General features: G+C 45.8%; 1 protein-coding gene across 2 annotated transcripts in view; it reads right to left on the bottom strand.

Moving 5' to 3' along the window:
- The window catches only part of LOC121599800 (transcription factor collier), a 53,435-nt gene that overhangs the window by 25,765 nt on the left and 11,045 nt on the right, over nucleotides 1-16,625 (bottom strand). For both annotated transcript variants that reach the window (XM_041927871.1, XM_041927872.1), the window contains exons 4-6: nucleotides 16,175-16,230; nucleotides 6,918-6,991; nucleotides 5,287-5,355 (exon numbers count right to left, since the gene is read on the bottom strand). In XM_041927871.1, the coding sequence (XP_041783805.1) occupies nucleotides 5,287-5,355; nucleotides 6,918-6,991; nucleotides 16,175-16,230 (199 nt within the window). The remainder of the gene's footprint in view (nucleotides 1-5,286; nucleotides 5,356-6,917; nucleotides 6,992-16,174; nucleotides 16,231-16,625) is intronic.

Raw genomic sequence — 16,625 nt, 5'->3', positions numbered from 1 at the left:
CCGTCTTTTCGGAAGCATCCGCATAAGGTAACAAACTCCAATCTGAACGGCAGTCAACCCCACGAACGGATCGGGGAGCTGGGGGAGTCCCTTTTTATGCTAATGTCCACGGTGACGTTGTCTCGCGAGGTTGTGCCTTCGGTGTCCGCAGGTAAAAACCGAACAACTCAACCAAGCCGGAGATGTGGCTGCTGCTGCGCTCGGCTTTGCACACATTTGCATTGTCGACATTTTTGAAAGATTCAATTAATTCGTCGTTTGTCGAGCACGGCCACCCGAGCGCTGAAAGGGGCAGGAATTTTAATGGCCGCCGCCGAGTATGCCGAGTACTTGCGCCCTTGCGAGAGCTGCGTGTTTACATGCGCCGTACACGCTTGCGGCCGGGTGCAGCTGGGCGGGCCGGCGTTCGTGTAGTGAAGTTGTTTGATTGGAAGCAGTGCCGATGTTCGATGTTTGACAATCTAAACGCCACGTGCAGTTGATTGTGGTAATCTTCGCGTAGACCACACGTGACCGTTTGCGCTAGGCTGTGCGTAGTGCGGTGTCGGTAGCGCTTCTTTTGTCGCGAAAGGGACGCCAACAGATAGACATGCTCTACAGAGTAGAGGTTGTTTGTTTCTTACTTTAATTGATGGTTTACTTTGGGAGGGAATTGACATATTTAGATTTGCATATCATTGCATTGAGGGTTTGTTGTTTGTACATCTTTTTTTATTATTTTTGCGTGTTTTTTCTTCTATATTTTTGTAGTTTTGTTTTGTAGTTTTGTAGCTTCTTTTAAAGATGTTAGTTAAATATTGTATGAGTTGCTATTGTCATGCAACTTTGTTGCTATTCTTCCAGTTTTATGTACTGTTAATTTATTTTCACGAGTTTGCCACGAATTTATATATTTTTGTAACTATGTATGTATATTTTAATTATATTTCCTTATTTGCTTCTTCTAGTTTCAACTTGTTTTATTTCTTAACCTACTATGAGCAAGTTTTGCTCCAAACAATTGTGATTCTCGTGCTTTTAGTACAAATTGAATTACTCCTTACCGCACAAGTGAGCACGACGACCAAATACTATTAAACCCTGTCATCTCTTGTTCTACCGCCTTCACAAACACCCCACCCCCCCCTAGCACAGCAAAAATAAACCGCAAAGGATATCAGTTACAAGTGTCCTGAACCGTTCGGTAACAATTTTCCTATCGCCTTTCGACATTTCGAGAACGAAACGGTTCGACAGCTTGGACCGCCGATCGAACAGGCCACGGGACCGACAAGACTTGTGCAGCAAAGTCTTTTCGGACGGAGAAACTTTTACAAGACTTGTGCCGGCACCGCTGACAGACACCGTAAGCACCTCTCCCTTTTCATCACCCCCCCCCCCACCCCTTTACTGTCCATTCCGCAGCGGATGAAATAGGATCAGAGAAAAGCCGTCCGGGTTCGACTTGCCTCTCTCCAAGCCTTGCGATCCCAGTTTGCGGGCGCTTTTTGCGCTCACTTCGTGACGCGTTGACGCGTTCGCTCCAGTTCCGCGCGCTTCAACCTTCTTCTTCCCCTTTCCCGTGACAAATACTCCCTGTGTCGCATCACCCCGTGCCGGATCGGTGCAGCGGTGGACGGCTTCTAATTGAATAAAAATAAAGACGGCCGATGATTGTGATGCCAATTTTGTAATGTTTATTGTTAAAGTCAAAAATGGCACGTGATATGGATATTGAAGCCGCCGTCTCGTGCCCGCTCGTGCTCAATCTTTCCGCCCCGTTTTTTATGCCTTTCTGTCTCTCTCTTTCTTGCATTTTTTTGCGAGACAACGAGGGAGAGAGAGATGACATTCAACTTGCAGTAGTTGCTCTGGTACAAACGGCACAGGGAAAAAAGCCTCCTCCCAACAATGAGCAAACCTTTGTAGCAAAACAAAAATGTGTGCATGAACAGGAACAAAAAAAAAAAACATCCCTCTCCTCGACGTTACGCGCAACAAGCTGATGAAGATGAATTATGTATCGTGCCTTTCTTCGTCCTTAAGTCAGCCGAGCCAGCTTCTTAAGCCGCGTGCGCAAACTCAAGGGCTTTACTAAAGAGGCTTTGACCGCGATAAACCACCAACCGCTTCCGTGTGCGCGGCTGCACACATGTGTTCCTGGGCGAAAGAGGTTGTATCTTTTTTGTTTCGCTTTGTCTTAACGCAAGGAATGCCTTTCGAGGCACGATTTGTTCGTTGGATTTTTTTTGTCGTTCTCTCATCGTTCTGCTGTCGTTACTGATCGTGCAAGCGTGCGGATTGTTGGGGTTTTTTTTTCTTTTGTTTTGTTGCCCCGGTTGCCTTGCCGGCGATATAGTTATTGACGAACGGGTGGATTTACAGCACCACAGAGGTGGTATTTTATTTAACGATTTGATAGTAGAATGTTACCATAAATTTCAAAATTGTGTAAATAAAATACAACGTTTATTGATTCTACTACAAATTATTAATTCACTCAATCGTTTGGGATGGAATGGGTACAATATAGTTTAAATTCTGTTGCTGTATTATTTGTGGAAAATTTATTAACTGGTTTTGTAAGAGGCAAAACAAACTCAAAGGATACCCAGTTCTTATCAAAAGAAGATGATAGAGATAGTTAAAATAAGCAAAAAGTGCGCTGGCTGATCATTCCAGAAAAGGCTTCAATGGCCACGTTGCTTGCTAAATCACATCACAACTTCTTGGAAAACAAAAAAAATCCCCACACAATGTTTCTGCAAAAGCGCGCTCTGTCTGGACATTTGTTCATGCCTCGACGGCAAAAAAGCGAGCAATAAAGCATCATGGAATTAATAATAATTCCATTTGCAGCACTAAAACCCACCAGCCTCGGTCATACGATGCGCTCGTCCACCCAGAGCTTCATAGCCTAGCACAATTTATGACGCCAAACTGGCCAAACCGGTACGTGCGGGTCTCGCCTAGGACTACGCGGGCGAACAGGGAAAGGCTACACGAGCCACCCGTGCTTGTGTGACACGTGTGCGTACGAGTTCTGACGCGCCGGACGCGTCCAAAACGCATCCACAAAGGCCCGGGGAAATGGAAAAGGCCCATTTAGCATTCGATTTTAGATTGATTGATTGTGCACCGTTACTATTATTGTTATTAGCTTTTGTCTTTAGTAGATCAGGGTTACTAAGGAGATGGAGCGCGCGCGCGCGAGAGAGAGAAAGTCACATTCTCAGTCCTGAAGGGTGGTTGTTTTCGCCTTTTTTGCCGCCTGCTCGTTAGCTTTACAGGGAGCAGATAAGTTATGCGCCTTTCATCACGCTGATCGTTAAAGCGCGATTGTGTTGGGCAAGTTGGGCACCGGCACAGCTTGTGAAGATGCCGACGAGTTCGATCTTTTTCCGTGTGTGTTTATGTGTGTCCGTGCGATCGAATTCCAAGTGAAGTTGCATATTTCACCAGCCAAGTTTTGCACAGCCCGAGTGACCTCTCTTCACATCGGGTTGGTGGAGAAACAAAAAAACACCATCATCCATCGTGACGGAATTCGGTCAAAAGCCACGCTTGCGGGTTGTGATCTACCGTTTTTGGATCTGGTGTGCAGCTTTTGGTCCGGTGCACGATTAAGTGCCGGGTCGGAATGTAGTTCGAGTGCGTGATTGGAGCGTACCGACGTGACAGATGGAAATGTTTGCTCTGCTCTGGCATCTCACCTCACCGTGTGCCGTGCGGCAAAACACCACATTAACATGCCTGCCGTGTAGCGTATGAGCGCTTTACCGAGGAAGTTATGGACCATACCTTTGCTTTAATGCCACAATGTACGCCTATAAATCTGGCTCACCGGAATCCACAATCCAGCTTATCACATTAGGGCTGTAAACGATCCAGATATTTCCCCGTAATTCCCCACTAAGACCGAGACGCTCGCGGCTCGAACAACCTAAAAAGGACCACGCACGATCAGCAACGCGCACGCTAGTGTCAGACGCGCGCTCGCTTAGTAGTCGATCGTCGCCGCGCAAGCCAAGTGTCAAATAGATGAAATATATGACGCTAATGAGCGTCACAATCTTGATCGGCTGTCATATCGCGCGCTGCCTTATTGCGGCTGACTGATCGGATCGGAAAAGCTACTGCCTCGCTACTCTTTCACGCGCGCAGCTGTGTGTGTGTTTGTTTTGGAGTGTATGTGTGTGTGTTCGTTGTTTTTTGCCTTCTCTCCATTCGGACCATCCTTTTCCAGTTGCGCTGCTGCCTGCTGCTGCCAAGTACGAAATACCGCTCGTGTGTGGTCGCAGTCAATCAGAAAAATACCTGTCCTTCCCATATTTTCTCTCTGCCCGGCGTGATTGGAGCGAAATAAATAAAGCAGCAACACGGAGTGCGACTCAAAAACGACCAGCTCCGCGGCAGGCAGCAGGAAAAACGTGTCCGCGCCGTGTGTGTCCGACTGGCTGGCCGGAGCGTCCGGGCAACGACAATCACTTGCAGTGCTCGATCGATCGACCGACCTCGCACTGAGGATCTACCGCGACGAAACGTGGTAGGTTCGGGTGCAAAACATGCGCGCGGAATTTCAATGATCAATCCCGCTGTCCCGCGTACGACGAACGGTTGGACACTGCCGGGAAGATAAAATTAATGCGAAGATGTATAAAAAAGACCCCAAACGCACACACACATGATGATATACGTATTTCAAGTATTTTACAAATTTCCCAAAAGAACAAAAAAAAAAAACACTCCGAAAAACAGATCTCCTCTTTGGCGTGCTTTTTCTTGAACGGCCAAACGGAACCACTTCGGAAGATTGTACCCTAAAATAACGACATCAATGCGAACTCGGCACAGTTTTCAAAGAGGGGAAGAGAGAGATAGAGGCTTTAATTTGTATTAATTATTCAACCCCCCCCCCCAACACCCCCTCTCCCAGGAGCACCATCGCACGTAGAACGTACATCAAATTTGATGTAGACGTCGGTTGCCCGGGCCACTTCCTCGCATCGTCGTGTCGTCGAGGGTTTGTGTGCGAAATAATTTCGGCGGAGAACACCCACGCGGAGTTACTGAGAATCGAGGTCGAGCAAGCTAATGACCGGGTTCGATACGCGCACGCTCACGCTCGTTCTTGTGAAGGAACCTAGGGGGTAGTTTTAAATGTAATTATCGTGCAACTGCATGCACTGTGGTGTGTGAACTCGTACATCCCCCCCCACTCTAGCGCGACAGTCGATCGATGTCGCCTCAATTAAGTTGTTGAGGGCGTGCGCGGGTTGAGAAGAAGATTGGACATGTTACACTTACCGATCGATAATCACAGGATCTGATGGCGTTTCGTTGCGATTGCCGCAGCTCTTCTTGTCGCAGCATCGGCTGGAAATTGGGAAGAATGGAGGGAAATATCGTTAGAATAGAATACTTTGGAAACTATCGTGATAGTTTTCTAGTATCAATGTAAACACGTAAACGTAAACAAGTTGCTGTCAAAATGAAAATGATGTCAAAATAAGACGTCAAAGGGGTACCTTAGTAGCTTTTAGTTGATTAGTTCCTATCTTCTTAAAGCGTTCTATTCCATCTATTTGTAGAAAAAATCAACATCTGATCTCCATAAAGTTGCTATCTTATGCAGAAGCCCTACCCAACTGCGTGTACGAACTACAAATCCAAAATGGAACATTGATTTGTACCGACCAATAAACAATATTATCTAGCCTGTCTCTTCTTTTCTGTCCTCGTTTCTCGAATCCCAAACCACCTTCAGCAACATATTTGAACTAGTTTCCGAAGTTTAATCTCACATAAAAATAAACTTCCTGCTTCGTACCCCATATCACGCCCTTCCCGGGTGTAGAAAAGTGTCTTTCTTCAGCAGTTTTTATTGCTCGGCCTCCGCCAAAATATTGATTGGCAAGAATTCCTGTTCCTGCAGGGGGACGGCTTTGTCCCGCTCGGTCTTGCTCGGTGGAGATGGCAAACCGGGCGTTCTGGAGATGTTTTTCCTCACAGACACTTAAAGCTTCGTCGCACTAGGCAAACAAGCAAACACATACACACACACAAGGGCTCATATACGGTCATCTTAACCTTTCCCGGACGTTTGCCGGATGTTTTCTGAGCGCACAACGGCACACAAAATGGCGTGAACACGCACACGCACACTTCCGGATAAGACTGGGCGCGGGCAGTTTTGCCTCGCAGGAGGAAAAATGAATGTTTCGCTTCGGAGGACATTCATCGACAGGGAAAGATGTTCGATTTTTCGCTTCGCCCAGTCCCAGGGGAGGTTCCAATCGCCCGGAAGCTGTAGGTTTTTGGCGGACGGTGGACAACCACCACTGGGATGTGGGGAGGTGGAGGCGCGTCGTCGCCTACCAATCACCGAAGATGTCGCACGATGGGACCAACGGGGGTGGGGGCAATGCAGCATTGGCATTGGGAAGCGAATGGCCAAAGCCATAAAAATAGGCACACGTATTCAGTTTTTGTCCGTGTTGGAGATGCGTAACGTTCCGTAACGCCTAGGATTTTGCTCGGGAGGAAGATGAAGGATATGGAAGATTTCTGCTGCACAAAATTTGCTCCACTTTTGGAGGATACAAAGTTAAAGCTACATGGCACTAACAAAATCCTAACTGCGTATCTGTATCTTCTGTGTATGTGTGTATCTTTGTTAAGCTACTCCTCCACTGACAGGTTGGCGTGCGTAAGAATGAACCACTTGACCTTTTGACAGTTTAGTCGAGCAGGAAGAGTAGCTCGTAGCACAACCATACCAACTCCGTCAGGCGTGGGTGGACGGAAATCGGATTACACTGTGGCAGCTGCTGTCATGAAGCTCTTTTTCTCTTTCAACAAGAAGTTTCCATGCGATAGTGAAACAAAAACCGGGGTAAAACTATTTCCACCTTCGTTGTGTTTTGCCAGTTACTCACCTGCACATGACCTCGTGCGTCAGCAGTACTCGACACATCTCCGGGTTCTTGTCCTGTCCTTCGTACACGATTGCCTGCAAAGGAGTAAAAGAAGAAGTAAAAAAGAAAATAGTTAGTAAAGGGTACAAAACTACTGCACAACCGATTAGAATCGATACTAAATGGCCAAATAAACAGCTTCTTTATGGGAAGCGATTGAAATACGGCCACTGGTCACTGGTGTCATCCTGTTGCACGTAGGATCTTTCCATGCCCTCGTTCCTTGCCCTGTGCCCTGTGCCACAGCTGATGTTGGTTGGTGTTTATGTGGCATTCGTGCGGTCGTTTGGTAGAACAACATCGACCGCTAAACCCTTTGCTCCACAGTGCCCACGTCTGTACTCCAACGCCGCCAAGGTAACCACGCTGCCGGACATTACCGGTGTCCTTGTTCTTTTGGAGAACGGAACATGCAAGGACACGAAGAAGCCACAACGTCCAACCCTATGGTTCTGTGTTTGCCAACCATTAATAATACTGTCAACTGGAGCATTTATTACAGCTTACCAGCGGGGCAAGGAAATAGAGGGAAAATATCACAGCACAGCAAAACATTGGGCACGAGGCGAACAGAGGCAGCAAAGGAAAGCAACGACAAATAAAACAAAAAAAAAATACTAGAAGTTCCCGCTCCCAGTGCCAGCAACGACAGAACGGGGGTAGTGTGCGATTACTTGCTACCGACTCCTTCTCGCGCTCGTGACGCTGTTTGAAGACAAACAGACACGTGTGCCCGGCGTCGTTTTTCGGTAGCCGTCCAATGCCGTCTGTCCATGTGCAATAATATCTAAGGTAAACAGTGCTTTGCTCTGCAAAGCCAACAGACCTACACGGGACGGTAAAGGGAGAGTCGTCGTCGTCGTCTGTGTGGTCGTGCTGTTTGCGTTGCGGCTGTACTCGCACTGCTCTGCTGTTAGTGTGTGCCGAAAGGCATGAAAAATTCAGCTGATAAACAATGCGAAATAAACTCACCATTGGCACGCAAGAGAGCAGGTTAAAGTGTTGCCCCGGTGTGATGTGCAATGTTTGAAAGAATTATACGTTTACCATAGTATGGTGTGGGTATGGGGAGACGGAGCATTTTGTCAGCAGTTCAGCTACGTACTACTCCAGGAGTTGGTGTACATCGGGTTACATTTGTATTTTTATAGCACTCCATGACTCTAGGAGCTGGGTATGTATCAGGAAGGTTAATTAGCCATCAGCATGAATATATTTCTTTAAAAGATGACATTTTTTGGAGATCTAATGAGTTTAGAGCTTGAAATGTTAAGGTTTCAACAAACTGTCAAAAAGTCTGACACCATTTGAAGATTTCAAAAAGTATGTTTTTTCAAGGATACTTCTAATGATATTAAAAGGAAGTATACATTTAAAATCAAACATTTCTTAATCTTCCAGAGACAAGCTTTTTAAGAGCTTTTCCCCAAAAAGGACCAAACAAGACTTCCAATTTCTCCAGAGTACGTTAGAGTTAAAAGTTGAATAAATTAAATTTGAAGTAACAGGCATAGGTATTAGTTCTTCTCCATAAAAAAAGACAATGTTTCGAGGTATCCTACCGTTAGCGCTAGAACTCTAAGGACTGGAATACATTGCAAAATTGAAATTAATGTTTTTTTATGTACTTGGGACATAATCAACCAATATCTTGCAGTGTGTTCGATATCTCCTAACATTATTACGAGCATAGGTAGTATGCAATCATTCATCATACATCTACCCAAGGGGCGTGATAAGCTATTACAATCAAAGAATGCATCCTCCTGTTATTTTTGTAACGTCAACCGATCGGTTCATTGTTGCCATCTATCGTCCATAATTTGATAAGCTACTGAATTGGACGACCAAAGACCAATTTTTCTACGGCTACTTGCATAACCGCCGCCCTCCGCCGTATCCCTAAGCCACGTGACTCGTATTGCTCTATCTTTCGTTTTCGTCGCTCACTCGCTGCCTCTTGTCTGTCCACGAAAGTAAACACCCGAGCGCCCGGGGAAGTGATTGTGTAAATTTTAATCACTTCCCCGAACGGTGAAGGTCGACTCGGTCCAGACGGATTGGCATTGCCTCATCATCATTCCGGTATTACTTCCTGTCTACTCGCCCATCTCTCTCTCCCCCTGCCTTCCTGTGCGCTGATGTTCCGATTATCGATGGCACGCGACCCACGGCCGACTCCGGGGCGTGCGCCACGTGTCAGCTTGTTGGCTTGGGTTGCCCCGATCCATATGTCTTACTTATTAGCAGCCGGGAAAGAAAAACCACGTGTTGGCACGTGGAAGCATTCTCTCGGTAAAGATTTGAAAGCAACAACGAGAATGAGAAAAAAAATCAACCGATGGCAAAACAAATACAATTAAGTTTTCCGTTTCCGTTTTCGAGAGCATGGGAAAAGGGACACAAACGCACATTTAAATACCGTATCGAATGTGCGCCCTGCAAAAACACCAGATGTTTTGTTTGTGGAAGTGTGCCCCCCCCCCCTTCTACTCAGCACCACTACTTAGTGAGCCATCACGTTTCCTTGCCCATTCCCCAGTTGAGATGTAATGAAATCGATAGTTTGACCAGTTTGATGGATTATTCTCAAGCACGAACATATTAATCCGTACAGTTTTGTTCGTTGTTGCGTATGTTTTCGTATGTTTGCAAGCCGCTTTCCCTCTGAAGTGCGTTCTTTTATGTAGGCACTTTTTGCATATTTGAGCACGCAACACTAATTCGCGGGATTTGTCAAGTGCACAGCACTCAGTGTAATGCATTCAATTTATCTAATGGCAGGCCCTGTGTGTGTGTGTGTGTGTCCAGAGGATCAGTGGACACCACCACCTTGGGTGAATGTAAACGAGCGACAACTCATAATAAAAATGCCATCAGTGTAATATCAGTGCTGGACGGTTTACCGGTAACTCGTTTGTACGGTGCGTTTTTGCCCTCGTTGCTGACACTTTTATACGTTACAGGAAAACAAAACAAAAAAGCCGGACACACCAGTGAACGGTGATTGGTAGTGGATCGTTCTGCCCTCGATATCTCTATGCTTGTCTGCCAGTCTGCACACAACAGCAAGGCAACAAAAAGCACCAAACTACCGAAGCGGACGGATAAACGCTTTCCCCAGGAGAATGATTTGAATTGTAAACAACAACAACAGGCGCGTGGTAAAGCAATGGTAAAAAAAGAAACCTCAGCAAGAGAGCCGTACAGCATCAGAGACTTTAACTGAAATTTTTAACAGGAAGTTTAACCGGAACGCAAAAAGAGCAACGGCAGATCTGTGCTGCAGATAGACTGGCACTGCGGCAGGGATATGGACGGCGAAACGAAATAGCTTCCCAATCGGTACCTGCAATCCGACGTGTGTAGCGTGTGGAAAAACAACCGTAAAAAGGAGAGGCTTGGCTTTTTTGTTTCGCTGCGCTTGTTCCATACACACATGTACATGTACATACTCCAAATATGCAAACGATGCAGTTCGAAACATAAAAAAACGGCGCAATTTTCCACCGACATTGCAACCAACACACGTTCCAACAACTTTATTGCACACTGTTGTAGTGGTTCTGGTTTTTGTCGCTCTTTTTACAAGTCTTTAGTGTACCGTTTCGGCGTGGTTTGCGGTTTACTGTGTGTCGTTTGCAAAAATTAACAGCTGAATTGACGGTGTGATTTGTGTGAGCGGCGTGTTAATTTGTGTCAATTTAGCTCGTTTGTACCGTGGTTTTGTGGTGTTTTATTGAAATTAGAAGATTTAGATGCAATGAAAAATGGAATGAAGAGGATGTTGGAGATGAGACCAGAACGTTATTTATGTTCTTTTACAGAACTATATGCATTTGTTACAGTTTTTTTCTTTTATGAGAGTTTTTTGTCTGTTTGTCTGCATCATGTAGTACGTCTTTTTTCTGTTTGTATCTTTCTTTTATCCACTCTTAGCCTTTTTTCACCTTTTGTATCACTTTCTGCTATTTTTATCCCTACATAATTAAAAAACCCAGACCGTTCAAAACAGATACTTTACAACGAGATAAATATTTCAACCTTTTCAACCAAGAGAACTTTTATTTACTGTGAAATGCTTCCGTTTTTGAGAAACCTTTCCAGCAACCGTGATTTAATCCTTTTTTTTTACTTTCCCCGTACTCTTTTTTTCTTGCTTGTTCCACTTTCCATGGGCCAATCGAGCACAACATTCAAAAATTTGCTGCTACTTTTTTATTTCGCCCAAAAACGTCCGTTTATTTTTAGCATTTATTTCATGCACACTTTGGGGTCATGATGGTATGGAGAACAGATTTCGTATTGTTGTTGCGATTCTGAACTAAAAGAATGATCCAGCAGAGCTCCAACAGCAAAGATAACACAGTGAAACACACGGAATCAACCCACGAGAAGCAGTTCCAGTTGCAGAGCGAAACATTAGCCGAGCAACACAAGAACAAAAACACAACTCGCCCCCCAAAAACGGCTTGACACCGGTCGGAAAGAGCAAAGGCAAAGCGCATTTTTACCCGGCTGGAAAAATGCCGTTATGGAATGATGAAAAACTGCCGACTCGAACTGACCCCGTCACCCTCCCGGGCGGTGGATCAAATGCGACGGATGATTTCGGTATTTGGCCCAGTTGAAATGTCCGGCTGGCCAGCGGCCGATAACGGAATGGAAGCTGGATACGGTGGACATTTACACACGGAAGGGCGCGGCATGCATTATAAAGCAGCCAAGCCCAGCCCTTGCGCATCCGAAAATGAAAACAACAACAAAAAAGCAGGGCGAAACATCACGTCCTTCCGTTTGGCCTTCCGGCACATACACAGGGATCATCATCAAGGTGTGTTGTGTCTTTTTGCTGCACTGTGCCGATTCCACTTTGTTACAGTTTATTGTCCCCGGTGAGGATTGGATGGATGTATTTTTTTGTGCGTGTTGTTGAGTTTTACCTTTTGACTTTTTGTTGGATTGAAGTTGGGGTAGGGTCCGAGGCGCAGGAGTTTACCGATTGACCGCGATTTTTATTGATGACGGAATGAATCAAGCGATTCAATGATTCATACATCTGAATCAGTAGCATTTTTTTTAGAGGAAACCTTCTAAGCGAGCATGAGATCATTTATGTTTGACGAGTAAATAAATCATAAATTTAATCCTTTGTCATCTAACACGCTTCAACGCTGTTTGTCGAACAAATCTCTCCCGACATGCGTTTGCAGCTCTTCAGGAGACATCCGACACCGTAAACTAAACACCGGACACGTTTCTTGTACGACACTTGCTTCAATTTAAATTCTACACCCTTTTCGCCTCCTTAACCTTCTGGTACGCAAACAGCTTAACACGCAGTCTAATCATCGTGAGAGCGAGCTGCTCATGTGAGCCAAAAACATTTATCCATTTGTCGAAACGATTAGATGTGAAGTTGCCACGAAGTACTTCCGAAAGCACCAAACACCTTCAACGACGGTCAATTGAGAGGAGGAAAAAAGAACTATTAACAAATACCCGCCCAATCGTTTTAAAATTTTGACCCACACAAAGGCATCCACGTGGCGGGCCGTGCACGGCCAGAAGTGTCGGATTAAACTTTAGAATCGAAAAAAATAAGAGAACCCAACGCACAACCGATAAAGTACGGTCGATAAGAGCCATTGGAAGAGGCGCAAGATACACACGCGTACTCTGCCCCGTATGGAAGTGATTCAAACTAGGCGATAAGCATCAAACCCCTTGCAACATTTGATGTACGGGCTTGTATGTTGTTAGAGGTGGATTTTTTTGTGTGTTGGCTTGAATCTCTACTCCTGTAAAGTTGCGTCGTAACTTCTCGTTACTCAGCTGAGCGTGTTTGGTACAGCGTCGGTACGTTTGTTTTTCGCATTTAGCGCATTCGAGTGCAATTGTTCATCTCCCCCTTTTTTCTTGTTCGATCAACAAGGATATCTACGGCCCAAATGTAACCCCTCGCGCGCGAGCAGTGCCACATGCAAGCCCAATCCGAAGGGGTGAATCAAATTACCATTTTATACCAGTTGATGATGCAGCCGAGCCGATAGCGAACACACGCACGGAGTAGCGCGCCGGCACCAGTTCGGTGCGGTATCGAATATCCTATTAAATTATATCATTTCGTTTGCTGCGTGAGCCGCCCCTGCTGTTGCGCTACATTTACGGCTGCGAATTGGCCTGCAATCGGCTCAAGCCATCGTGGGTATGAGGCTGGCATTGCGCAAAAAAAAACCCTTGCCCAGTGAGGGTTTGGTGATGATGGTTGCTCATTTTGATGTGTGATGAGTGCAAAGAGTGCAAAAGAAGAATTGAAAGGAGTTCCAACCGTTCGAATCGTGTATCTGTGAAGGTGTAATGGATGTTCGAGTTGCTCGTTAGGCCACATTATGGAACTGTCGTGTGGCGGGGTGGAAGAATACCGGCCAGCCACAACGGTTGGATCATTAATTCCAATTACCAAACTCGTGTTCGCTTTATTGTCTTACTGCAACAACAAAAGGCATTGGGGTGAGTGGTGATGACCAACCTCAAGGTCGAATCCTTGAGGAAGTCCCTCGAAATTAGTCCGCTACAGTCAGTCGGCCCATCGACTATTTCACCTCCCGTTCAGCCGCTTTCCCCATTTATCTAAAGCACTTTATCTAGAACCCTTCAGGCGATCGTCCTACGGTGAGACTTCCCTGTTCGTAACAGTAGCGGCAGCTTTCCCTGCTGCTGGAAGAGAAGATTAGATCCCAATTTATTACACCCCTCGTGTAGCGGCAGTCCCCGCCACCGTTCAGTCTGGTGTTACATTTCCATCAGTCTCGTCATCTATTTTGCTCTCCTGTGTTCTCTATCTCTCTTTATCTCAATCTTTCTTTTCAAACGAAAATTTCGAAAACCTGTCATAATTTCCAGCTCATCCAACGCACGTCCCGCGTATCATCTTTCACTCTTACCTCGCCCCTGAAAGGTAGGCAGACCGCACGACAGATTGTCTGCTGCAGTGTTGCCTGCTCTCACCCTACACACAAACCCATTAAAAACCGGTCACTGCGGGCTCCGTGGTGGTTATCCGGCTGGATTAGCCGGTCGGATCAGTGGTTGTAAGCCGGGGCTAATAGATTTTAGGACAGCTTGGATTTCGGGACTAGAAACAAAAAAAACAGTACCAACTCTCCGTGAACTTCGTGCCTCGAAGCTAGGCCGATGATGATGAGCTTCATAAATATTCGGCTCTAGCGGTGCTAGAAAATCGCCCAGATTGCCTGCACGCTTTACCTTCTTGTTTTTTTGTGGACTAGTTTTACCTCTCGGTAAAGATTTACTGTATATTTTGGTAAGAAAGCAGCCATTACATTGGCCTCTTCCGGCTCGGTAAGTAGAATTTAATTGATTTACAGATGTTCGATTATGCACCACCACCCTCTTCTGCTGGTGCGTAGCATGGCCACGGTGATATCAGTTTTCCTACATATGGGAGGGATTTTAGAAGGTTGTGCTGCTGGGCTTTGAAGCTTAACAGGATGCAAGAAAAGGTCGCCCGGTCGTAATGGATGTTTTGGTTTACGCTGGATTAGCCCCGGACTAGACGAGATGCAGTTACGAGGGGATACAAAGATGTAGGACAAGATGTTTGTTTTGGAGGATTGTACAACAGCATGTTTGTGGGTTAGTTAGGGTTTATTAATGATCGAGGATTTCATGAAAGCTGCTTTGTAAACAAGATCTATTGGTAGAAATCAAGTAATTATGATTCTTTTTGGAGAATTCTTCACTAGTATACATTTTAGTGCGAATCATTTTGTTCTATTCCAACAGCATCATATGATGTGTTCTTATTCCGAGAAATGATTTATGACTTGGACCATGCATCCATGCATCCGAAATCTGTCACTCGTACGGCCACGAGAAATTAGCGAACGTTCCCTACTGCCAGCCTCAATTGCTACCATATGGACAGTCGTGTACCACGAATCACACTAACGACAACTGTCAAACCCCTTCTCCTTCGGACGACATTTATCATTGGCCGATTGTCGACTTCATTAAGAAAGCGTACGGCGAATATAATGAACTTCGGGCAGTGCTCAATCCCACCACCACCAGCACACTGTATTGCAAAGTGCATTCCAATCAAAACATCCATTGTGTTGTGCGCCTCGCCCGGCAAAGCACTTGACACACGGGTAACAACGAACCCTACCCAACATCGCGGGCGAGTTACTTCGTAGCACGATTTCGTCCCCCAAAAAGTAAGAGTCGTCTCGTCCTCTTCGCGCCAGTACGAATTGTATCAAATGAGGCGTTAATTTTTGATTTGATTCACTACCGAAACACGCCATAACACACCCTGCCACCGAAATACAACAACTGTCGCTCTTGCATTCGGGCGTCGGTCTAGCCGAGCTCGGGCTGACATATGGGCAACTGGCTACGCGATTACCTAGGCAACGCGAGAGACAGAGAATTTTTCTTAACCCTCGGCTACAAATGTCAAACACGTTGGAATCGCTTTCCACACAGGAGGTCGTTAGGTGGATGACGCCGGGTGGGGTGTCGCATGTGAATGATAGATAGCCTCACACGCACCAGTCGAACGTCAGGAAGTGCCTCCGTCTCGGTGTACAATACACGCGGAAGATCGGAATGATTGGGATGAAGTTGTTAGTTTTATATTGCTATAACGACGCATCTCGGCACGGAAATCGGGAAATTGATAGGTTTGTTCTGGCCGTGCCGACCTTTCCGTGTGTGTGGAAAAGTACATTGTTTAGAAAAGTGTAAATAATTGACTTGCCCGGGATACGTATGAAGCAGATCGGTTCGTGGAAGTACCCAGCTCACGGACGGAGCAGTCAGTCGGGCATTAAGTATTGAAATGTAGAGAAAGTGCAGGGCTGGAATTCTCTTTCGAAATGCACTTGTGCACTTTGTACGGCTGGCGTACGGTCATTTACGGCCGGGTTTTGCAATTGTTATCGGAATTGGATGGCGAGCTGTCGGTTTCAATTATTCACCGCAAGTCGTTTCTTTCCCCGCTGACAGTTTTATGGAGCAAAGTGCGATTTTGAACTTTTCTAAACCGTCTCGTAGTAGGTTGCAGCTAAGATCGTTAGGTTCTATGAGCTTCTAAAAACACCAACCAGAGGGCATAACCGTTGAACCACATCGCAATAGACTTGGCCTGGGTATGCAATTCGGGAACATGTTTTCTGGATACCTCTTACCTGTTTCGTAACCGAGTCGATCAGTCGCACGAAGATGTCCTGTTCCTGGCGGGCACCTGGAAAGAAGAACAAGAAGAACACGTAAAGAAAACCGACAAAAACACAACTACACAATACAATAAGAATGCAGCGATATAATCAAACCCGTAGGTTCGATTCGATTTCCTCCTATCCTGGATGGGAGAGCTACCTCACCCTCCAGCAACTATAAAATGGTTCCAAATTTAATAACACTACCCCAGGAACTGTTGGAGCTACTTCGAACTGCTGCCGTCCGGGTTTTTGCGATGTAATAAGATTTAGTCTAGTGCTGCTCAATAATTGAAAACGCCATAAACCAGCAAAATCTAAGCATACTGTTCACCATCTACCGGGAATGGCTCCATGTGGCTATTCAAATACTACTTCTGACCACTCACACGTCCCAGAGGAATCCTTCTTTGTGTGAAGT

The sequence above is a fragment of the Anopheles merus genome, chromosome 3L, assembly GCF_017562075.2.
Source record: "Anopheles merus strain MAF chromosome 3L, AmerM5.1, whole genome shotgun sequence".
NCBI classification, from domain to species: Eukaryota; Metazoa; Arthropoda; class Insecta; order Diptera; family Culicidae; genus Anopheles; species Anopheles merus.
This window is presented reverse-complemented; position numbering and strand designations above follow the sequence as displayed.